The 24,983-nt window shown below is 41.5% G+C and overlaps 1 protein-coding gene across 1 annotated transcript in view; it reads right to left on the bottom strand.

Annotated features, from left to right (window-relative positions):
- Positions 1–24,983, bottom strand: part of GUCY2C (guanylate cyclase 2C) — a 72,949-nt gene that overhangs the window by 4,061 nt on the left and 43,905 nt on the right. The window contains exons 17-26 of the mRNA XM_063134658.1: positions 22,727–22,859; positions 19,308–19,445; positions 15,873–15,961; positions 15,218–15,309; positions 14,475–14,633; positions 11,031–11,223; positions 10,416–10,590; positions 6,363–6,461; positions 4,620–4,714; positions 3,926–4,002 (exon numbers count right to left, since the gene is read on the bottom strand). Of these exons, the coding sequence (XP_062990728.1) occupies positions 3,926–4,002; positions 4,620–4,714; positions 6,363–6,461; positions 10,416–10,590; positions 11,031–11,223; positions 14,475–14,633; positions 15,218–15,309; positions 15,873–15,961; positions 19,308–19,445; positions 22,727–22,859 (1,250 nt within the window). The remainder of the gene's footprint in view (positions 1–3,925; positions 4,003–4,619; positions 4,715–6,362; positions 6,462–10,415; positions 10,591–11,030; positions 11,224–14,474; positions 14,634–15,217; positions 15,310–15,872; positions 15,962–19,307; positions 19,446–22,726; positions 22,860–24,983) is intronic.

Raw genomic sequence — 24,983 nt, 5'->3', positions numbered from 1 at the left:
CATTTCTTTTCCTATGTTTTAAAATGTATGTTTTAAACTTTGTAATACCGCCTTGAGGCCCAGTATTCGGCAAAAGGCGGAATACAAATTAATATAATAATAATAATAATAATGATAATAATAATAATAATATGCGAGAGCCAAAGGCCTCGCAGCGCCAAAGCACCGCTGTCAAGACGGGGGCTCTCTCCCTGTCATTCTACTTTCTTCCTTTTTCCTTCTCTTAAAAAACAAACCTTAAAAACAAAATGGAGGTGATGCTACTGGTGTAAATCCACCTCAAGTCAAGGTGTTTTCTGCTTGTGGGTCCCAACCCACCAATGTGCAAGCCTGTGAGGAGGAGCAGGATTTCACATGGAAGTGCCAAGCTGTTTATATATTTAAACAAGTGACTGACAAACCAAAGATAGGCTTAACATTATTTAGTTAAATGTTTCAGCTTCTGCTTTCATCAGTGACAAAGCTGGATTTTAAGCGAGGGAAACAGCCACCTTCAAAAGCAGAGTGACTGGCAAGACCTAGTATATTAAATAGAATATTACCTGCAAGTCTGGCTATGTAATATATGCTATAGAATGCAGACACCCTGGATACCATATAGAATATGTTGGGAAAACAATTATATTTCAAAAATCACAAGTCAGCAGTCACAATGAAAAGCTTGAACAACCTGTTACATTTTAATTGGGATGATTACAGCCTTTCAGATTTGGGAATATTTCCAATAGAAAAACTGTCCAATCCTGGGATACCTGACTCAAGAGATAATCTCTGTATATAGACTGAACACCATAACAACTCCATAGCCTTAACTTGGAAGAAAATCCTTAACTATTTACAGTACCTATTTTTGTATTAATTGATTAAACAACTGGTTGAATAATTGAGTAATTAATTGAAATATTTATAGGTCTTTCAGATATCATAGTCCCAAGCTGCTTAGGGATTTATGAGTAAGAACCACCACCTTGAATTGGGCATGGAAAAAGATTGGAAGCCAGTGCAATGGATGTAGGAACAGTGTAATATATAGTCTGTAAAGTGTACACTAAAAAGCAATCTGGTTGCAGCATTTTGCACCAGCTGCAGTTTCCAAACGCTCTTCAGTTACTGCCCCACATAGAGCACATTGTAGTAGTCTAAACAGGAAGTGACAATGGCCCTTTCTACACCTAAAGGGTGTAGAGTGAGTGAGGGGCGGTGATCCCAGACTTACCTGCTTCCAGGATCGTCCCTCTGTATCTAAACGGAAGCACGACATCCCGGATGGGAGGAGGGACATTGTACCCATTGTGGCCACCATTTTTTAAAAAAGGAATAGGAGCCAGATCACACTTGCACTCCAGCAAAATGTAAGTTTAAAAAAAGAAAGAAAATCCCCAACCCCGTTGTCCCTGGACTGCCCATGGCCTGGCTTCTTCCCTCTGGTGACCTCTGTTACTTGCAGGTAGGAGGGAAGAAGTCAGGACAGGCGCCCACACCTCCCGCAGTCTTGGGATGATCCTGAGTCTGCGTGAAGAATCAGGTTTTCCCAGGTTTTTTTCATCCCTGAGAAAACCCATGCCCATCCCCCCCTGCCCCCAGGAGTCCCTGTGCTTGGACTATCGGACTGGTGGAGAAACAGCCTAAGGCATGCATCACTGGCCAGATCTGATTTCTCCAAGAAAGGACACAAGTGGCACATCAAAGAATAGCAGAGTTGGAAGGGGCCTACAAGGCCATCGAGTCCAACCCCCTGCTCAATGCAGGAATCCACCCTAAAGCATCCCTGATAGATGGTTGTCCAGCTGCCTCTTGAATGCCTCTAGTGTGGGAGAGCCCACAACCTTCCTAGGTAACTGATTCCATTGTCGCACTGCTCTAACAGTCAGGAAGTTTTTCCTGATGTCCAGCTGGAATCTGGCTTCCTTTAACTTTATTCCATGTCCTGCACTCTGGGAGGATTGAGAAGAGATCCTGGCCCTCCTCTGAGTGACAACCTTTTAAGTATTTGAAGAATGCTATCATGTCTTCCCTCAATCAGTCAAAGCTGAACAAAAGCACTCCAAGCCATAGCTGCCACCTGAGAATCCAGGAGCGAAGCTAGATCTGATCCTTCAAAGAAAGTCTTACCCCATAGAAAAGGTTGTACTCCCAATCGCAGTTTAGACCTACTCACTATCAAGACTTCTGTCATGTTAGGACTGTGCCTCAACATTTTAGTCCAAATCCCATCTATTACTACATCCAGGCAACTAGTCAGGATTTCTGCAGCTACCTTGGCAGAAAGATAGAGCTAGGTACCATCAGCATAGTGTTTAGACTTAATCCCCAACCTCTGAATGACTTATCTCCCAGCAGCTTTATGTAGATGTTAATGAGCAAAGGGGATGAAATTGAACCCTGAGGAACCCCACAGGCAAGAAGCCAAGCAATAATCCTTCAGCATCACCTTCTGGGAATGTTCAGCCACATAGGACCAGGCCCACTGCAAAACAGTCCCTCCAAACCCCTTACTAGCTAAAAAAAAATCCCAGAAGGATATCATGGCCAATGGCATCAAATGCCTCTGAGATGTCCAGAAGAACCAACAAGGATGCATTCCAAAGGATGTAAATAAGCTTCATTCCAGAAAACTTGAAGCTTTGTTGCCACCACCTGCTGTAGTATTCAAAAGAGGAAGACTGGAAACAGGCTGATTATTATCCAGGATAATGGGATCTAACTACAGCTTCTTTAATAATAATCTCACAACCGCCCCTTTCAGAGAAATGGGAGCAAAGCCCTCCCTCAAACAAAGCATATACAGCCTCCACAAAGCTGGTCAGTTCCCCTTTTGAAGCTTTTATAAATAACCAGGTTTCACCACTCCAAGCAGCCTGTCCACATCCTCATTAAACAAGATGAAGCTCATTTGTTAAAACTGGACAAGCAGATGTCTCAGTCACTTCTACAAAGACTGCTCTTAATGTGTAATCCAATTCAGAGCAGACATGTGCGATTTTATCAGTGAAGTATTTTACAAATTTGTTACAGCAGATCTGTTTCTAACACTGTTAGTCTTAAGGTGTCACAGACTTTTTATTGTTTCCATCTCTGATGTAAGCGCTTTGTCATCCATCTCTTTCTCCATCTCCCTTCTCTCTCATCTCTCTCACTGTCACCTGTGTCTTTCCTCTTTTGCTTGTGGGTTCCTAGTCAACACTGGTTGGCTATTGTGTGAATAGAATGCTGGACTAGATGGACCGTTGGTCTGATCCAACATGGCTTTTCTTAAGTTCTTATGCTTCTCTCCCATCACTTTCTATGTGTGTATTTGTGGGGTTGACATAGATCTCCCATCTAAGCTGGAGGAAAAAGCAGGCAAGGTTGTCTAATTGGTGGCTGTATGAGCAACCAAAGAAGACCCATCACAGGACAATGTGATGAGGAGCTTTGCCCTGGTTGCTACAGTGACTGGGACACACTCTTGTGTCACAGCTTGTGCCAGCAGGGTGGGGATTGTCTCCATAGTTGCCCTTGCTACACAACATGCTTGTCTATTCCTGCAAGACTCAAGAGACTCTCTCTTTACTTCACTCCTACCCACCTTCCTCCCTAATATTTGTGCTGTTCATGGCGAGGCTTTCCTGAAACAAGCAAAATATAGTAGAAGATACATGAGATTTTATAGTTCCTTTTTGTAGAGAATGCTTGTGCTTTTTTTTTTACCTTGCTTTCAAAGGGAAATTTAGATTTTTAAAAAAGAGTACTTAAGCATAAGCAGTCCTGGGATTCATGAAACCCAAAATACATACATTGTGCCCCCATGTGTGTATGCACAGGTGCAATCTCCTTCTCTGCCAGGAGCCTGCCCAGTAATATAATTACAGAAAGGTACTCTAAAGGTTGAAAACTGGCATAAATATTTGTGAACACCTCAGTCCTCAGTCAAAGAGCCTCTTACTCAGAAGGTGGTGTTGGAAGATTGTACTTCTGGTCCTTCACGCCTGTCAGCCAGAAAGTAATTTCAGTTCCTTTGCCCTAATATGAAACAACAAAATAATAAATCTAAGATAAAAAATAGGGATTATATGTGTGTGTGTGTGTGTGTGTGTGAGAGAGAGAGAGAGAGAGAGAGTGAGTTCATATATTGCAGCATTGTTATCTTTGTATAATTTTATGTAATCAGCATATAGAACATAAAGTGTATGCCTAGTGGTTGTTCTAATCAGCAGTTAATACATACATAAATATATCAGAAGCCAGGACTAGGCTAGAGTCTTATAAAATAAAATCAACAAGACATTCCATTTAGATTAGATAAAAAAGCTAGTGTGGCAGTTAGATGTAGAAATTAGAAACACCAAGTCCGAGTCCCTGCCCAGCCATGAAACTCATTAGTGATTTAAAATGTATGAACCTCTCAGATATGTGATAGCTCTAGAGAGATATTCTGTCCAGTTTTAATTGAAAAGCAGCTGCCTAGCTTTGTTAAGCTAATTAAGTTTAGAGGATGGTTCTTAGTATTAACACTCCCATCAGGTGTGAAGAGATATTTATTTGTTGAATAAAGTTTTGTAGATTACACTGCAAACCTTAGAATCACAACATATACTTACATTTTGAATATGTGAATGCATAGTGTGGGTGTCTGTTACCTTTAGGTATGTCTCTCCTCGCTCTTCATACTGGAATTGACAGTCTGTCCTCTTGAGAATAGCAATAGTGGAACCACTTACATGAATTCGTAGAGCTATGAGTATGATAAAAACAAACAGGCAGATACAAAGTTTTAATTTAGATCTGTTTGATTTTTGTTTGATGTTTGGTTTGTGCCAGTCTGTATTATAGTTGATATTTAGCTGATGATATTATTGAGTTTCTAGTAGTGTAAAGGCTAGAACTAAAATGTCTCAAATATACTTTCTTATAAATAAGATTTCCAAATAAAGCATAACTATTGACATTATTTATTTATTTATTTATTTAGAGTATTTTTATCCCGCACCTCAGCCAAAAGGCTCTTGGAGCGGCTTACAATGTATCAATAAGGAAGACAGTCCCTACCCTCAGGCTTACATTCTAAAAAAAAGACATGACACACAAGGAAAAGTGGATGGGGAGGGAAGAGGGAGAAAATAAAAAGAAATTAAGGAGACTGCTTAGGCTGGTGGGAAGGCCCTGCTCCGTCCTCTCACCTCCCAATGGAGGGGCAAACCAACAGCTCCTTCTTCCCCACAAGGTGAAGATGTTAGCCCTGTGTGTGTGTGTGTGGGGGGGGTTTCCAACTGAAGCAGGCTCTGATGGTCCCTGCCTGCTCCAGTCTCCCTCGCATCTTCTTCCCCACAGGGAAATTACATTACAATTCTCAAGTCACTCAAGTAAGCTTGGAGTGGTTTTAGTGACTTCAGTGAGAGTGATTGTCCTGAAGTAATTCTTGAGCTGACTTTAATCTGAAAATTTTTAGCCAGAAGGAAGGTTAGATACATAACCAAGGAGGATTGTGGGGAGGGGGGGAACTAAGCAAGGCAGATACAAAACAGCAAATAAAACTTTTTAAAAAGTACAATGCGGTTGTGCTTTAAGAAAATATCACAATGGTGCAACTATTTATTGATTACAATCTACTCTTCATTCCAAGGAACTGAGGGCATCTCCCTATTTATCTTCAAAATATCTACATGGTGTAGCAAAAAACAAAGCTAGCCATGTTAGTCATGAGTTAAAAAAAAACCATATTAGGCTAATACCTTTATGAGGCCAACTCCAAAGTCACAAAATACTGTGCAAGCTTTGAAGTCTCCAGATCTCTATCAGGCAAGATGTTACAAGAAGCAGGTGGGGGAGAGATAGAAGAGAGGGGAAATAAATCTGAGTTGATGTTGAAATCATTTTATTTTATTTATTATATTTTTAATTTCCCAATAATAAAAGTTCTCTGAGTGGACACATAAAGCTAAAAGAATAAAATGCAATACAATAAAAAAAGCCCAGGAAAAACCTGTCAGATAGTCATAAAATCTAAAATGCCTTGGGGAAAAATAAAGGTCTTGTCTGGCACTGAAAAGAAAAGTATAGGCTTTAGGTGAGCATCTTTGGGGAGGGCATTCCACAAATGGAGTTTCACAACTGAGAAGACCCTCTCTCTTTTAACTACCTGCCTAACTTCCTTTGGCAGAGGCACCCAAAGGAGAGCCTCCAAAAATGACCTGTCATGAAGTTTGGAGGATCAGAATCTTAAAATGGAACGTGGATTGAGGTTGCAAATGTCTGCACAGAGAGTGTGACCGGCCAAAGACAATTTCTAATTTATGATGATAAAATAGTTCCTTTTGTGGATAAGGAGCTCTGAAGTGGATAATACAAAATATTGTATAGCGCAGAAGTAAATCTCTCCTTACGTAAACCTGTAGATTCCATCCTTGAAGCTGTATTTACTGTATCTCCAAACAAGCAATAACGAGGCATTTTAATCCCAACCACACCAGCAGCACATGGACCTGAACAACAACAACAAAAACAGAAGAAGAAGGAATTAAGAAGAAGGGGGGCATTGTCCACGCTGTCTCCTCAAGGAGTCAAAAACTGACTTCACTACAATCCCCGCCACCATTGTGTGTGTGTGTGTGTGTATATACACACAGAAACATGTAGGGGGAATTGTTATCCCTCTCTGGCACACTTTCAGTATTGGCATACCATGCTGAGATGTGCTGGAACACAAGGATAACACTTTTAAGATAAAGCCTTGCTAAGGAACATCTTGGCACTTGCTGGCCATGCCTTGGAATGTGCTGACGCAAGGGCCACAGAATACAATAAGTACTGAAGACACTATGCTATGATCATGTATTTCCTTAACCCTTATATGGTATATTCATGCTCAACACGCACTAACAAGCACCTACTGTCCACGAGGTAATCATGCATTAAACATGCTGTACTCAACAACCAATCATAGCTTGTAAACAAGAAATGTAACCACTTAGTTCTTAATAAAAACCAGGATGGGGCCGCCTGTTTGGGATGCCTCATCTTCATGCAGTTGGACTCCTTGCCAGTTATTTACCACAGAAACATATCTAATTCAAGATAACACATCATGAATCTGATGGACTGTAGTCCACAAAAGCCTATGCCACAATAAATGTGTTTATCTCTAAGGTGCCACAAGACTCTGTTGTTTTGCTGCAATAGACTAACACAGCCACCCCTCTGATAAAGTAAAATAAACATTAAACAACTCAAGAATTAAATGAGAAATCATTAGACTCATTGGTGCTTATTGAAAGGCTTTCTCTGTTCAATTTGTAGGCATGGGTAGCAGCTAGAGGTGTTAATGGCAGATTGCTATTTGTGAGTTTGAAACAGATACAGTCCGTCCATTCCCTCAACCTTGTCCTCCTCTTCTATAGCTCTAAGTAGAGCCAGACTTTGAAAATAACACTTTGAAAATGCTTTGAAAACAGTATGTGGAATACGTCCTGGGCCCAAGCAGTTGTCAAAACTGTTATAAACCATTCTAAAGCAGCAGTGTATAGAACCATCGAATAGTAGAGTTGGAAGGGGCCTTTAAGGCCATCAAGTCCAAACCCCTGCTCAACACAGGAATCCACCTTAAAGCATCCCTGACAGATGGCTGTCCAGCTGCCTCTTGAATGCCTCTAGTGTGGGAGAGCCCACGGCCTCTCTAGGTCATTGGTTCCATTGTCGTACTGCTCTACCAGTCAGGAAGTTTTTCCTGATGTCCAGCCGGAATCTGGCTTCCTGTGTAGATCCTGCCTAAGTACAGTAGTGGGCATTTCAGGAGCCCAGACAAGAGATCTCTAGGGACTTGTCACCTAGCATACTTACCAGAATCTGACATTCACTTTTGTCTTTGTCTTTCTCTTCCACCACCACCACCCACATTCCCAGGTAATTTCACTGCTGACCTCTTCATCTTTCTATTGGCTGAAAGCCCTATGATACAATGAAGACTGTTTCAGAGGGAGGATGAGGAAGAACTTGGCAAATCACATGGGTGCATAATATCAGAAGTAGCAGGGAGCTAAGCACATGAACTACATAGACTTCCCTAGTATTGTACCTCGCACCACAACAGGCTTGCAGTTATTAACTCCAGGGTTTATAAATTATTATGTTGGTAGAGGTACCGTTGAGAGGGTGGGTGCCCTTTGCAACAGACCAAAGACATTTGCTGAATCCCCTGGCCAATTGCTTCAGCCACAGTGTTCAGTTCACTTCATTCTTTTTCTCACTTCTTATGCTCTCTTGTATGTGTGTCTTCCAGAGGGATGGACATGTTAGAGCTTTTCCACATAGGGCTGTTAATTGCTGTATCTACTTTCACTTCCATCACAGAACTGAGATCTGATCTCTACACAAAGAGCTTTTCCTTTCCTGATTTTCTGCTACATAACCTCTAGGTGGCAATGTGCTATAGTGGAATATTGCAATTATACAAGTAGGAAAATACCCTTTCTTTTGCTTTCAAAAATAATAGTCCATTTCCCCATACACACACACACACACACTCTAAAACAAATTCCGCTCTCCATCCCGCCTTCTTCCGCAGAGCTCTCCGACCCAGCCGGGTCAGAGGTAGGTGGGTGGCGGCGGCAAGGACACCTCTTCCTCGTCTCTTCTCCAGGTAAGTTACACGATCGCTTTGGGGCCGCACTGGGGGCGCATGGAAGCGCCCTCAGTACTATGTGTGGAATCCCTCCAGGTTTGAAAAGGGCTTTCACAGGGGCAATGGACTGAACACGTTAGGAAATCTTGGCTATGATTGGTAAGAGTAAAATGTCAGGATTTGCACAATTCACCAGCCCTTACAAAATCCCCAAAGAAGGCAAAAAAATATTTTAAATACAATCTTGAGAACAGAAAATGATTAATATACATAAAATATTCATTCACAGTTATAAGCCATGTTTCAATCTTTAACCTTTAGATTAGCTTTTCTTATTTCAAAGCACTACAACTTGGGCTATAAAGCAACCATTAGTCAAATTTCTACAAGGCTCTTCATTTTTTTTTCCTTTCCTGTTTTAAGGTGTTGGCAGCATATTTTGTGCAAACAGCCATTAGAGAGAGCAGGCAGTAAAGAGCAGCTTTGGCTCAATTGCTGTATTTAAAAAAGAAGAAGAAAAGAAGAGGAACATTAATAGGACCTGAACGTAAGTACTAGGATCAGAGAACAGAAGGAAAGAAAAAAACTGCCTTACAGAAGAGCTTGTGATAGACTCTTTGCAGACTTCCTGCTCTTAAGGTTAATTGAGAATTATTATATTCCTTCTGTGCTGAGCCAATTACTGCAACAAGCGAAAGCAAATAATAATAAAAAAAACACCTTAAATGCTTGGCTTGGGTGTGGGAAATCTGTTTTAATAATTAATTTTAAAATAGGTTCCCAAGGTCCCCCCCACCCCCCAGAAATAGGTTTTTAGTGTGAAAAACAGTTGTTATTTCTTGTATGCAGTTCAGATGTCTTCCCTTGTGGCTGCAGTCTGTTGCAAGAATATAATATTTTCCAAGCACTTGATGCTCTGCATTTTGTACCTGGTAAAATGAAATTTGTTTCCTGTATAATGTGCCCCTCTTATTCCACTTGTAGTGTAGAAGCTGATTGTGATTCGTGTATGAAGTGACACAACATTCTCCTCCATGCTATTTCATTAGTTTTGTAGCTACTTTAAAATGTTTTTTCATGTTTATTTCCAATGCATTTAGAGTGCACTATCCATTGCATCCCTCCACCACGGGTGTCATAATCTAGCTTTAAAAATAATTTAAAAAATGTGACAAACACTAGCAAAGGCACCCTTTCCCATGCTGTAATGGTGCCCTAACTTTTGTGACTATTTTGCGTTTAATCTATTTTTTAGTTTATTTTTTCCATTTGACTGAACACTTGCATGGGCCAGACTACACAACTACTCTTGAAGTTTTTATATATAGGTTGAACAGTAGCATACTATCCATCTCTTCTATCCCAGCAAGGTTCTTCCTACAAGCCATTATATTTGGACTAGAAATCACCATATTATATTTGGATGGGGATCTGTGGAACTCTCTTGCAAAGAGAAAATGCACCTGGGACACATACTCATTGAATGTGGGAATATATTCTAAATCTTTCAAAGGACTCAGCAACCAAAGCGCTATTGGATAAATAAAGGTGAACCTCTGCTGGTGCCAACCCTTAGCCAACAATGCTATTAATGTAAGATAACCCTTTTTTTTAAAAAAAAAAAAGTGTGCTATATTTTTCTTCCAACAATTTGTTACAACTGATACTTCAAAAAAGATAACATTCCAAAATGCCAGAGAAAATATGTGTAATGCCATATTAGACCTGCCTCTATGAACAATTTATGGGAAATTAAACACGAGATTGAGTGTCATTGGTTGATTGCTTTTAGTCAGATATTTGGCATATCACTACATACCAGAGTGAATTCCTATACGAATCCATATAGGAAGGCCTGGAAGATGTCGGAGTTCAAAGGAGCCCATGAAGCTGAGTATATCCAGAGCCATCATGGAAATGTCCACTGCATGACAGTTGCCATTCCTCTTTGGTAAACCACTCACTACCATATAGGCATCTCCAATAGTCTCCACCTGTTAAAACATGAGCCAAAACATGAGCTAAAACATGATACTATCTTTATCTGATAGAAGAGTCATTTTGGTCAGATGTGGGGGAGGCCTGGTACGTCGTCCTGTTCTTTTTTGCTCAGGTAGGGAGGAGTACTGCACAGCTTTCTATTAACAAACGTATTATAAAGGCATATGGAACTTTAAATAGCGCTCAGTATAGTGTTGATTTGATGGTTATTTTCTCTGAGATGAAAACTTTCTTATCAGTTTCAAAATGTTAGGACAACCAACCCTACTTTACTTCCCTATTTTGCACAATAATTTTACAGAGAATGCCTCAGGAAAAACAAATTATTGCCTTTTGTCTTTCATAAAGGATTGATGGCAACACTCTGCTTCTTGCTCCTTTCACCTCAATCATTTTGTCTAGCCTTATGTGTTCTCTTCTCAAATCAAGTTACCTTGTAAACATCATGATGGTCAAGAATGTGATCAAAGTTCTTGTAGATGTCATTGAGCATGTCCACTACTTCCATAGGGGTGCTGTATTTACAGATGGTTGTGAAACCCACAATGTCACTGAAGTAGATGGTGACTTCTTCAAACAGTTCTGACTCTACCCGTCCAGTTTCCTTCAAAGACTTTACTACGGGTCTGTCAAAAGCAGAAATAAAAGCATGTGGAAGGAAGCTTCTCAGTTTCAGAGAATATCTTAAAAAGCTTTGTGACTGTTGTTTGGTGATCATAGGTTGTTGAGAAAGAATAAAGTAACATAATTCCATCCAAACTTGTAATGATAAAACACAATATTATTGTTTAAAACACTAGTGAAATGGACAATCAGCCTCCTTTTGAAACATTTTGGAGGCTAGTGGGTAGACCACGGGTAGGTAGACTTTTTTGGTCATGGGCAGAATTAGCAATTTTGATACTGTCCTGGGCACCACTCCAAAATGGGTGCCACAGGAGGTGTAGCAAAGAGCAAGTAACCTGCCCAAAAGACTGAGTACAAGCCAGACGTGGTGTCTAAGCCCCAACACACCAAATAACTGATTTGAACCCACAGTTTTCAGCACCAATAGATCGCTATTTTTCAGCAATTCCAGCTGCTGGTAAGAAAATGTGTCACTTAAAAAAAAGCGAGAAGAGTCTACGAGCACCACGTTGTCTACCCCTGGAGCAGATCATGTTCTGCAGTAATGGATTGGATAGGATAGGATGGCCTTTTATCCATGCTACCTCCTTTGTGGCTTGAAGATCCTGTACCATTCAACTGTACACATATATAAAGTATTCATGCTTGTGTTATAGGTGAGAAGACGCTTTTTTTTCTTTTTTCTTTTTTGCTTGACTCTAATCTGCTTGATCAGAACTATAAGCTGTGGTTGGTAATGCTTATTTGCATACTCTCAATCACACCATTCTTTCTCTTGTCAAGGATCTTCCATTTCCTGGCAGAATTCCAGCTGGGGTAATTATATTCCACCTTATTAAATTTTGATTTTTGCTACAATATGGCAGCTGGTGCCTGGGGCATGCAAAAGCTCCTCTGGAGCCATGTAGATGTCTGCATCCCATACCAGCTGGGGCCAGCACTTCCTTGCAGGCTTAGCGCTCCAAAAAGCAGTAAGTTCTATCGTGTCCTTTCCAGCTCTATGATTGAAACCCACACTCAAAGCCACCTCGGGAACAAACCTTGAAGTAACTTCATGTTCAGACATATTATTATGTTTATTTGCTCCTGATTATTTATCAGCCTTTGAAGCCTCTCTCTCTCATACATGTTCACACACACTACTGTCTGAACTCCTGGATGCTGCATCTCAAAAAGAATATCATAGAGCTGCAGATTATCTAGAAAATGTCAACAAAGATGACCAAGGACTAGAGCACCTCTCCTACAAAAAAAAGTTAAAGATTTTTTTGGAAATTTTGGTCTAGAAAAGGACAACTAAGGTAAAATATGAATGGTGTGGATGCAAAAACTCTATATGGGAGTCATTGCCACAGATGGGATTTAAAAAGTATTAGATAAATTCATGTAGGTGAGGTCTATCAAAAGTTAATAGTCATTATAGCTAAGCACATCTTGGGTCAAATAAGAGGAATGACCATCACTGTTTTGTCTTTTCTATGAGTTTCCCATGGGCATCTCTGTTCACACGTCATGGTGGCAAATTGTGTGTTAATTGACCCATAATTTATGTAGGCTGTGTGCTGTGCATGAGTTGCTTCTACTTTCTGTAAACAACGTCTGATCAGCCGGAACAGAGGTGGTGAGTCTGACATGAGAAATCAGACCGCTGAGTTGTTTAGGGGCTAAGCAACCCACCAGTTAACCCATGGTTTGTTGTTGGGTTAACAACCGGGTTCATATGTCACGCTCACAACCTGTGATTGGGCTGATCAGAGGTTATTTACAGAAAGTGGAGGCAGCCCACACGCAACGCACATCCCAACAAATTGTGGATTAATTATTTACAATTTACAGGAAAAGGTTGTGTTCTGACTCCATTCTTCCTTTCTTGTTGTTTATTCGTTCAGTGGCTTCCGACTCTTCGTGGCTTCATGGACCAGCCCACGCCAGAGCTTTCTGTCGGCCGTTGCTACCCCTAGCTCCCCCAAGGTCAAGTCTGTCACCTCCAGAATATCATCCATCCATCTTGCCCTTGGTCGGCCCCTCTTCCTTTTGCCTTCCACTTTCCCTAGCATCAGCCTCTTCTCCAGGGTATCCTGTCTTCTCATTATGTGGCCAAAGTACTTCAGTTTTGCCTTTAATACCATTCCCTCAAGTGAGCAGTCTGGCTTTATTTCCTGGAGTATGGACTGGTTTGATCTTCTTGCAGTCCAGGGCACTCTTCCTTTCTACACCTCCTCAATCTTCATGCTTATTCCTTCTCTGCTCTATAAACAGTACTATATTGTACTACACAAGCCCAGAGTGAGATAGAAAAAAATAAATGGGACGGTTAGGCCAGGCTCAATTAGGACCACCAGAAAAGAAATGGAATGGCATCACACCCTATTTCAAGCACTGATATTACAAATACTTATTCATTCATTCATTTAAAACATTTGTATCCCACCCTGTATCATTAAGATCTCATGGTGGCGTTTTCCCTCTGACATCACTGAGTGACATGCAAGCACAGAGAGCACTGATTACCTAGCAGTGTACTGCCTGGCACCCTTACAGTCAATGGGGAGACTTCAGCTTGTGCAAGACTCTTTCATACATTTGGATGCTAATTTAGCTACAATGGCAAAACAGATTTTTGAGCTCCTAGAGCTGAAGTAGGCATAGAATTGAGTTGCCCATTGAGTTGCGTAGCTATATTCAGGTAACTTTTAGTCTCCATGTGTAGAACACCTACATGATCTTCAGTGGTATACATCTGTGTGTTTAGAGGAGAAGAAAAAGACTGATTTCACATGTTTTAGGCAATCAAGTCCTTTAAATATCTGAACAGGTCAAGCCATCAGATTGTCTATGTGATATATGAAGAGGTGTAAGAAGTAAGAAGAGAAATTAAAATAGTAGAAATCAAGCATGAATCACAGCAGTGACATTTTGGGAAGACCTTGAGAGAACAGAACTTGTTTTGCCTAGTGGGTATGTCCTAGCCATACATAGTAAATGATGACAAATAATTATCTAGTGTCCACTATTAGTAACATGCCCCCCCCATTCTTCCACCCCATGTATAGAGAAATTCTGGAACATCTATTCAAGACATTTTTTAATTTGTTGGTTTTTTAAGAATTAAAAAAATGGGTGCACACCTGCATACCTACATATGTGCTCATGCAGGCCTTTAAAAAAAGAAGGTACAAAGTTTCCTTGAGCAGTGAATCTGAGTAGCTGCTTGAAATCTGATCAAGTAAATTTAGTAGACAGCACTCACCCTGGGAGAAGCATGAAATTGAGCCTGTCAGCTCTGTCTCGTTCTGCTTTGTACAGCTCAGTCCGCTCTTCTACTAAGTGCTCCAAGTTTCGTGAATACAGCTGTAGACGTCGAAGTAAGGTGTCCATGTAGCTTTCATTGGTTTGGCTGTGGTAGTTGCTGAAAATATTGTGAGGATAAAGATGAATTTCATGACATATGGTAAAAAGAAATTAGTGATAATCACTCCAGTATATGGATGCCATATTGCTAAATTGGAAATCCCCCAAACTTTTCCCTCTGAGTTTAAACTATGATCATGGTTTGGCAGAACTGGCTTGCTAAGAAAGGCTGAGTCTGAAAAGGAAAATAATTGTAATCAAATTGTTTGGGGAATAAGATATACTCTATGTTCCAACACAATGTTTTCATCCTTAATATTTGTATTTCACTGGCACCTACCTTTACTGTCTTTAACCTCAATTTTCTATTCATCTCACCTGAATCACCAATATCTATGGGTTTTTTTAAAAAAACTTTTCATTCTTTCAAGGAGCTCAGGGCAATATACATGCTCTCTTCCATATTCTCAATTATTCACTACTTTACTTTTTCCTCCCCTTATATATATTACACACACATTTTGTGTTAAATTACAATAAAATGTCTCAGTTCCAGCAAAATTGCATTTTCCATGTGCTGAACCTTTTTGACATGAAGACCCATAAATACTTGTTTTCAACTAAAGTCATTCAATTTCTTACCTAAATATCTTAGCTAGAGTACTTTCGATCTTCTTAAAATCTGGCCTCTTTTCTGGGTCTTCCTCCCAACAACTTTTTACAAGAAGATACACCTAGGAATGCATAACATCAAAAAATTCAGTTCAGAATTTCATATACCTTTTTCCAAAATCGTCAGTACATATTCTCTTAACTATACATACTTGCATCACTGTTTGCGTAAAAAGTCAGCATCTTCTGCATTTTATAGATTTCATGCCATTTATCAGGACACAGGACCGCTCATATAATACTTTCACAATATGGTCTTTAAAGTGATTAAAATATTAATTTAGATTTAATTTCCCCGTTCTTGGGTTGGCAACTTCACTCCCTTTCAACACCACCCCCAGATACCACATGGATATTTAGAGACCCACCCTAAACGATTAAAAGAACCAGGAGGTAAATCAGGAGCTCCAATAGTGTACTGTATATGTTATAGAGCGGACATTGTTTTCATACATTTCACTACAGTCCACTGGAGTTGTTAATGGGAGACCTTTAAATGGTGCAAATCCAAAACACTGGAACAAAAACATGGCTACATTTCCCTCTGTCAAATTTGCCCGTTTGGGCCTGGTCACAGGTATTATCTCTCTGTATTGACAATGACTTTATTTCAATATGGCCTTACTTCTTGTTCTTTCTCCCCTTCTGTCTCCAATAAAAGATCTGGCCGGAATGGTCTTGTGCTTTCACTGCTTTCTACTCTGTAAAGTTTTTCTGCAGTAGGGGATTAAAAAGTGAAACATTCAATCACTTCAGTACGTGAACACAACAAAGCATGAGAATCAGCTTCCCTTGGCAAGTAATGTATCAAGGCAGCTCAAACCAAAGTCCTGGACCTGAATGAACACATATATTCTTTGATAAATATCAGTACATTGTGGTTTTTCTAGGCGTGAGGCACGCCAAAATAGAATGCCTACTGTGATGAACTGACAGACTGAGGAATCTGTCTCGACATAGTGAGTTTGCCACAGGGATGCATAATCCCAATGGCCCAAAAGAGCATTTTCATAGAGCATGGTGTAAAAATTATGTAAATAGTTATGAAGAGAGCATCTGGCCACACCTGTATTCTGGTTTTTTTCTGTATTTACCTGTGGCTTTACCTGTATTTATCAGTGGACCTATCAGTAGCTTCCGGAGGGGTGATTTAAATTGGGAAAACAGCATGAGGGGAAGATTAATCACCCCTCCACAGCACCATGGCTTTGATCAAACTTGGAGGCCCTCAGCTATATTTAAGTAAAAGCACAAATGCTGGAGGAATCAATCATAGATCTCTTACAAAGCATTTGGTTTGGCCAATATTGGCTTAAACAAGAACAGCGCATCCACAACTCTACCAGAGTATTTTGGAGGAGCCAGAAGTTTGCATCCTTTTTGTAAAAGAACAAATACAAACAAATAAACAAAATAATAGCCTGCAAAGCAATTGCACAGCAATTTAACACCGTCATAGCTTTGTTTCTTCTTTTATAACTATTGGCTTTCCTACCCAGAATACCTTTTAGTTATTCTGTGTCACCAACAAAATATTAGACCTGACTGTCTTGGAAAACTGACTTTTATCTTACCCAAACCAAGTACACTGCTTCAGCAAAAACATGAATTGCAAATAAGGATTCATGGCTAAAACAGGACTCTGTTTTTACATGCCTGGTGTAGTGAAGTCTGAGGTCTTACTGCTGTATTTTAGAGGCAAACAGATAGTTGTTTAAATATTGGAGGTAGCAACATATTTCAACCACTTGTAGTATGGGATTAGTCACGTTTTTGAAATACCTTTGTAATTCTGAAACAAGTAGCCCACTGTAATTCTTAGAGAAATTTGTTAAAATCTTTTTTTCTCTGTGGTTTCAAAATGTGACGTTTTTAATTTTATTCAGATGAACAAGAATAATACCAAAGACTATTATATCCTCCCTCTGCCCCTTATAGTAATAGACCCCCCTTTTTTTTGGCCCACGGGCATATAAGGAATTTTGAAAGACTGTCCTTGGTGCCAACACAAAATGGCTGCGCGCGCACACACACACACACACACACACACACACACAGAGAGAGAGAGAGAGAGAGAGAGAGAGAGAGAGAGACTTCTGTTGCTGCTTCCTGTCTTTCTGCTGTCTCTCTGGCTGATATCTCTCTGGCATGGGTAGCCCAAGCTGTATCAGGACAGTCAATTGTGTAGGAAAGGGCGGCTTTAACCCTTTGCTCCCACCATAGCGCCAAAGAAATACCCCCACCTCCACCCCATCACCTTCTATTTGCTTTTCTCCCGTTGCAAATAGCAAATAAAGGGTGGGGTTGCACGTTAAGCCACCCTGCAAATAAGCCACATGGGTTGTTTGTTTGCTGAACTCACAGTAGACAAGCGGACTTGCCATGGCTTATTCTCCCTCTCCTTCCCCCTCAGCTCTCCAGACAGCTCCAGCATGTATCACAGGCACCTTTGCAATGTGGGTGCATGCGTGAGTGGGTGGGGAGCTTAGTGATTCCAACCAGGACTGTGGCAGACAAAAGGGTAAAATTCCACTCTCCTTCCCCTCACATGCAATGGTCCTGATCCAGCTTAGGCCCCTAATGCTAACTTTTAAAAAAACCACAGATACACCAGAGCTAAATTTATGAATAATGTCACATTGACTTTGGTCCTTAATTTAATTCAATTAAATGGGAACTGAAAGCACCAGAGTGCTCTCATTACATTTAGTGACTCAGAGCATTTCTACACAAGGCTTTTATTGCACAAACGTGATTGGTCACTCATGGAAGTTTGTGGGTCCTTTACACAATGTCATCAACCTCCAAGATGTCTCCTGCAGGTGTTTTTTTTTTACCTTTATCTCACTTTTTAAAAGATCTGAGATAACCCAATAAGGAACATTAATCTAATCTATCCGCAGCACCATCTAGTGCCTGTATAATGAAACATGTAGAATTTGCCAAGAAAAGAAGTCCTTGATTCAAAGTATGTGTCCTCCTGTGTAAAGGAGCCAATCTTAATCCTGCAAAAATCCAGAAGTAGAAGCCCTGACAAGGATGCGGGATTTTAGCCTCATGTGATAAAAACCAAAGAAACTGGGATTTATGTGGCGGTTTTGTCACATGATAAAGTAGCAGTAAAACATAGTGTAGAGGGGGAAATGTTCGACATAAAAGCATGCTAGGCCCAATTCCTTAAACCATCCTGCTGCTTCCCTATCTGGGAAAGAAAAAATTAGACTCCAAGCCTAAAGGCAGGGACTGTCTTACTTCTGATCTTTATAAGCCACTCAGAGAGCCTTGGATGAAGAGTAGGCTAAAAATGCTTTGGATAAATAACTAAACAAAATAGCTAGCTCTGGCTGAGATGTGATAACATAGTACTCGGATACCTGACAATCTGCAATCCATAGTTACATCAGAGGGCAATTTATTTCATATTCATAAGAATTGCTACCCAAATATTTCACAGCTATTAGCACATAGTTTTATTATACTAAATTATTTGGAAAACCGTACAGCTCAATATGCAAACAGTGGAAGGCCAATTTGAATGAAAAGCTGTCTTGGATGGCAAGACCTAAGCATGGTCAGACTGCTGTTCTTATTGCAAACTTCAATAAATTGCTCAGAGTGGCCTGCTCCAGATTTTGGAGGGTTCTTGAGCACGGTGCAGTTTGTGGGCTCTCTCCACCTTGCCACTGGCAAGTGACACTGCTGGCCATTTGCTTCCCCTCTCCCTATGGGACCAATCTGTTCTATGGGACCAACCAGTTGCTCAGAAAGAGAAAGGGGAAAGGAAATTTGCCATTGTTCACAAATTTGGAGAAGGCAGGTGACCCACCAGCAAGAGGAAGGAGGAGGGTGGCTGGATGGCTTTGGGAGGCTCAGCATTAGGCTTCCTATTGGGGTATGGCCCATGGCAGGTCCTTAGTGATGCCAACCCCTGTCATCAGCCTTATTGCTGAGAACACTTTTTGTAAGCCACCCTGAGAACCTGTTGAAGGGCAAGGTATAAATTCCTTCAATTAATCAGTTTCAACATGCAGGCAGCCCTTACCGTATGCACAATGTTTACCTTTATGATCCTGACAATTGTTAGTGTAGAAGGTCTCCTTACGCAGTATAATCTCTTGTGCTATAATCCCATAGCTGTACACATCACCTTTCTGAGATACATCACCATGACGGAGGTGTTCAGGGGCAGTCCAGAGATCTGAAGAGCAGGGAGGAAATGATATTTGTGTGGGTGAGAGAGGCAGGCAAATGAAACTGGTTGACAGCTGTGACCTTTTTTCAGAAGTTCATGTAGCCCCAGATCGGTTTGACTTCCAGGACTTCTCCCATAGTTAGTTTCACATATTTCTCTGCCAAAATGCCATACTATTCTAAAGACATCTTCATGGATGATGAGGCTGCTAATCATGATGGCTATATATTACCTCCAGTATCAGATGCAATATGCCTCTGATTACCAGTTGCTAGGGAACTACAACCCTTCAGTGGGCCCCCACTTTCAGAGAGTCTACCTTCTCACTACCACGGTCACCAGCTGCAATTGCTCCTCATCCTCTTTCTCATCATTGCTACCACTTGTTTGCTTGACAGGCCAAGAGCCAGTGAGTAAGCAAGCAGTACTATTCATCCTCCTCACAAAAAGCATTGTCTGAGGCAGAGCAAGAGGCGGCTGAACAAGCAGATGTAATGGTGCAGAAGAGGAGCACTTCTAAGAGCTCTTGTCAATGACCCCCTGCTGGGGTGTGGGCCCTCAGCAGGGGTCCAACTATCCCTACCCTTGATGCAGGCCCTGCTTTTATGATAGGTTATGTTCTTACGTTAGGATGTTCTTATCTTAGGTTGTGTTAAAGGAATACTTGGGGGAAATTATCTATACTCTGAAAAGAATGTTCTGGTCTTAACATGTATTAAAATCTTGTTTCAAACTAAACATATGTAATTTATAGCAAGAAAAAGACTATAATTTTTAAATGAAAGCGAGGTGATAGAAAACCATTGTTGCCCTCGTGTGCACACGAATTTATTTCTCCTGCCTGTCGTCTTTGATCAAATAGGCTTCACAAACCTACAAAACCTCTTTGATCAAAGATTTTTTTAAAAAATGAATGTACACAAACTACAACACTCCATCTTATTACTTTTAATAATGATGGGGGGGACAGGACAAGGGGATGATTGCTTCCATCCCATCATAGTTGGGAAGCAAGGAAAAATTAGCTGCGTTTGCTCATGGAAGATCTTGGCATATAAAGCATCAATTTACAGTGTCGTGTCAACCCTATTTCCAAACATTCATGTGGGCAGATGTCTGCTTCAAGGAAATTATGAGTATCTTTCCAGAGTTTGGGAAGAGTTTAAGAAATGAGGCTGAACTGCTTTGAATGGAGTTATGTTGAAACTGCACTAAGGAGAAGGAGGAGGCCTGGTGAAGCGGCATGATTTGGCTGCCCAGAGTGAGTGGTCTGAGCAGAGAAGCTGGCCATTGTTCAGAGCAGAATGACATATTGTTCATAAGGGTAACAGCAGCTGATTAGTAGCAACTAAGTGCAAAGTGGCTGTAGTTCGGTGAAAAGGAACGTATATTTTTAGAGTCATTTCTGGATCCCTTAACTGAAATAGCAAAGAGGTGACCAATACAATTTATGGATACCGAAATTTAATTAACATTAAAGGAATAAAAAAAAGTGTTTGAAAACTGATTCAATTAACATACAGCCATTAGAATGGCATTGCTGTCTGAATGACATCATGACAGAATACGAAATAGCAGGCTAATTCAACATCTGCCATAATTTGGTCTTGCTATATTGTATTTATTTATTTATTTATTTATTTATTACAGTTTTATACTGCCCAATAGCCAAAGCTCTCTGGGCGGTTCACAAAAATTAAAACCACAGTAAAACACCCAACAGTTTAAAACACAATTACGAAATACAGTATAAAAAGCGCAACCAGGATAAAACCACACAGCAAAGTTGATATAAGATTAAAATACAGAGTTAAAACAGTAAAATTTAAATTTAAGTTAAAATTAAGTGTTAAAATACTGAGTGAATAAAAAGGTCTTCAGCTGGCGACAGTACAGTGTAGGCGCCAGGCGGACCTCTCTGGGGAGCTCGTTCCACAACCGGGGTGCCACAGCAGAGAAAGCCCTCCTCCTAGTAGCCACCTGCCAAACTTCCTTTGGCAGGGGCTCACGGAGAAGGGCCCCTGTAGAGGATCTTAATGTGATTGGTGACTGTATAACCAATCACATGCTATATCCACTATCTGTGTTCATAGTCGAGAGCCTTTTCCTGTGATCTGCTACCTCTTCATCATTCTGGTGTCTTCCCAGTTGCCCTTTTCACATTTCAGTTGAAATTTCAGTCAATATACTACCTTTTGGGGGCTTTTTGAAATTTCATTCTTTCTCAGCCTATTAAAACTGGTTCAGGTAGTTTTAAAAATATACTTGTATGGAAGAAGGACGCAGACAAGCTGGAGCGTGTTCAGAGGAGGGCAACCAGGATGATCAGGGGTCTGGAAACAAAGCCCTATGAAGAGAGACTGAAAGAACTGGGCATGTTTAGCCTGGAGAAGAGAAGATTGAGGGGAGACATGATAGCACTCTTCAAATACTTAAAAGTTTGTCACACAGAGGAGGGCCAGGATCTCTTCTTGATCCTCCCAGAGTGCAGGACACGGAATAACGGGCTCAAGTTAAAGGAAGCCAGATTCCAGCTGGACATCAGGAAAAACTTCCTGACTGTTAGAGCAGTACGACAATGGAATCAGTTGCCTGGTGAGGTTGTGGGCTCTCTCACACTAGAGGCCTTCAAGAGGCAGCTGGACAAGTATCTGTGGGGGATGCTTTAGGGTGGATTCCTGCATTGAGCAGGGGGTTGGACTCGATGGCCTTGTAGGCCCCTTCCAACTCTGCTATTCTATGATTCTATGAAGATGCAAGTTTTATCAGATATTGCACTCTCTCTCTGCTATATACCTCACAATTAATGCACACATGATCTCATGCAATCTAACATTCCATATGCTATGAAAGTCAACAGATGCTAGACAAATCAGTGAAAGCACCGTCACCTCTGCAACCACTTAATCAAGGCAAGAAACTGAAGTGCATGAGAGGTGCTTTGTATCTTTTCAAGAAAGAACGCTCTCATAGGAGCACCCTGCACTTGAGGCTGTTCCGATCCTCATATAGATGACACCAAGGATCACATCAAACTGCTTTCCCCTGGTATAGTACTGATTGCATGCTGTGATGCTATATGTATTAGTGGAGACAGTTGCAAAAATTATTTATAGTCATGGCCAAAATATGACATTATGTAGAAGCCACGTAAGCTTAACAGAATATTAGTTTCACACTTATGACTGTTCTCCTATAAGATAGGGTCTGCTTAGAAATATTTGTGGAGCAGAGGGATTGAAGAGCTGGGAAGGAGAATGAATAGCTTCATCATACTTCTTACGTACCTTTTCTTGATAGCAGAATAGAATTGCAGCCAAAATCAGTTATCTTCACTACCATGCGGCTATCTACAACACAGTTTGTAGATTTCAGTCGTCCATGGACCTCCGTTTTGCTTGAATGCAGATAGGACATTCCCTATGATATGAAGAGAGAGATAAAAAGTGTCTGCCTGATTACACTGTTAAAACCACTAGCAAGAGTTGGGTGGTTCAGCATGAACAAATACAGGGGCAATGCAATGTGTATGACACTTCCCTTTAAACTACAATAAATGATCAGCGTTGTGAAATTTTAAAAATTACAGCGTTGTAATTTTAAAAATTACAGATACAGATTTTTAAATGTGAAACTTTTCAGTAGGGCTGTGCACGGACCCCCTGATCCGATCTGCACCTGATCCTTAAATTCTGGATCAGGTTCGCTCTGCCCTGCATCGATCCGCCTATGGTCCACTCCGCTCCGCTGCGGAGCTCCGGCTCCAAATCGGAGCTCCGCAGCGGCGGCGCCAGGTAAGGCCCCCTCCCTCCTCCCCCCTTAACTGCATCCATCGCAGTCCCGCGGCTGTTTCAACTGAGCCCGAGGACTCAAACAGGAAGACCAGGCCTGGTCTTCCGGTTTGAGTCCTCGGGCTCAGGTGAAGCCGCTGCCAGAATGCAACGGACTCAGGTAAGACCCTTCCCCCGCCCCCTTATCTGGCTCTGCCACCGTTGCCACACGGACTGCGGCGGCGGCGGCAGATAAGGCCCCCTCCCTCCTCCCCCCCTTACCTGCGTCTGTTGGGAACAGGTTTGAGTCCTCGGGCTCAGTTGAAGCTGTTGCCGGAATGCGACGGACTCAGGTAAGACCTTTCCCCCCTGCCCCCTTACCTTGCTCCACCGCCGCTGCTGCATGGACTGCAGAGGCGGCACCGCCACCAGATAAGGCCCCCTCCCTCCTCCCCCCTTACTTGCATCCATCACGTTCTGGCAGTGGCTTCACCTGAGGCCAAGGCTCAAAGCGGAAGGGCAGGCTGTGGTTGCGGCCTAGTCTTCCAGTTTGAGCCTCTGCCCCCTTACCTGGCTCTGCCACTGTCGCCACACAGACTGCGGCAGCGCCAGGTAAGCCCCCACTTACCTTTTTTTCAGAGCTCTGGATCGAGGCAAAGGATCCGCTTGGTCTCGATCCTCTTCGCCTCGATCTGCAGCCCTCCCGACCCACTTCGTCTCTGCCTTTGTTGCAGGTGAATCAGGCCACCTCGCTATTGCTTCTATGCTCTGAAGCGAAGCGGAGCACAGCCCTACTTTTCAGCCTAATATACCAGTTTTAGTCTCAAATAAGAGTGCACAGCAGTATAGGTCAATGTTCCTTCATTTACCATTGCCTGGTTTAAAAGTTACATTGGTAGAATCAATGTTTGACACTAGAAAGGCAAACTGGATGAATACTTGCTGTATTAGAAATAAAACTGGCTCCATGTGGTTTGGGGCAATTTTAAGCACAGCAGCAAAACTCATATTGGGACAGTTATTGTCCAGCCACCTACCTTATCAAGCAGTTCTACAACATTCACGTATATCGATTTTATACCAAATTAATTGCCATGGCTTCCCCTAAAAGATTTTGTGAATTGTAGTTTGAAGAGGATGCTGAGAATCCCCGTTGGAGAATCCTAGCCCCTTCACAGAACCACCATTCCCAAAGTTTCCTATGGAGACGGAATGGCTATTTTCTAATGCTGCAGCAGGAGAGATGGGAACCAGGGCTACTTTGTCAGCTCAGGTCAACTTCTTTTGGTTTTTCCTTTACCTGAACTGTATCCTTCCCACCTGGACATTATAAAAGCAAATATGTAACAATCTGCCTCTTTTTTGCTTCCTTCCTCAGTCGCGTGGGTGGGTGTTGTGTCTTTTGGATCCTAAGATTGTGAGCAGGGACCACAAGGTGCTCTGGGAGCCTTTTTGGATGAATAAAATTTTTCTAAACAAACATACCATAAGCAATTTAAGTATTTGCCCAGTGAAGCAGAAGGCTGGCTGAAGAAGACTAACCAGACTTTCTCAGGAGCATCCCCACTTTCCATCAAGGGAAGGAGGAAGGGAAAGCACCTCAAACATGTGGGCAGCCATTCCTTCACCGGGACAACTACCTTTCCCTTTTCTTTCACCCTCCCTCCCCTTCCCCCCTCTCTCTTTCTCTCTTTCTATATAGAGAGGGTGGGGGGAACAAATATTTAGAGAGGGAGAGAAAGTTGAAAGTTATGCATTCCTCCTCTGGTGGGGA

Source organism: Elgaria multicarinata, chromosome 9, assembly GCF_023053635.1.
Source record: "Elgaria multicarinata webbii isolate HBS135686 ecotype San Diego chromosome 9, rElgMul1.1.pri, whole genome shotgun sequence".
Classification (NCBI taxonomy): domain Eukaryota; kingdom Metazoa; phylum Chordata; class Lepidosauria; order Squamata; family Anguidae; genus Elgaria; species Elgaria multicarinata.
Note: the sequence above shows the minus strand (reverse complement) of the source record. Positions and strands in the feature narration are given on the sequence as shown.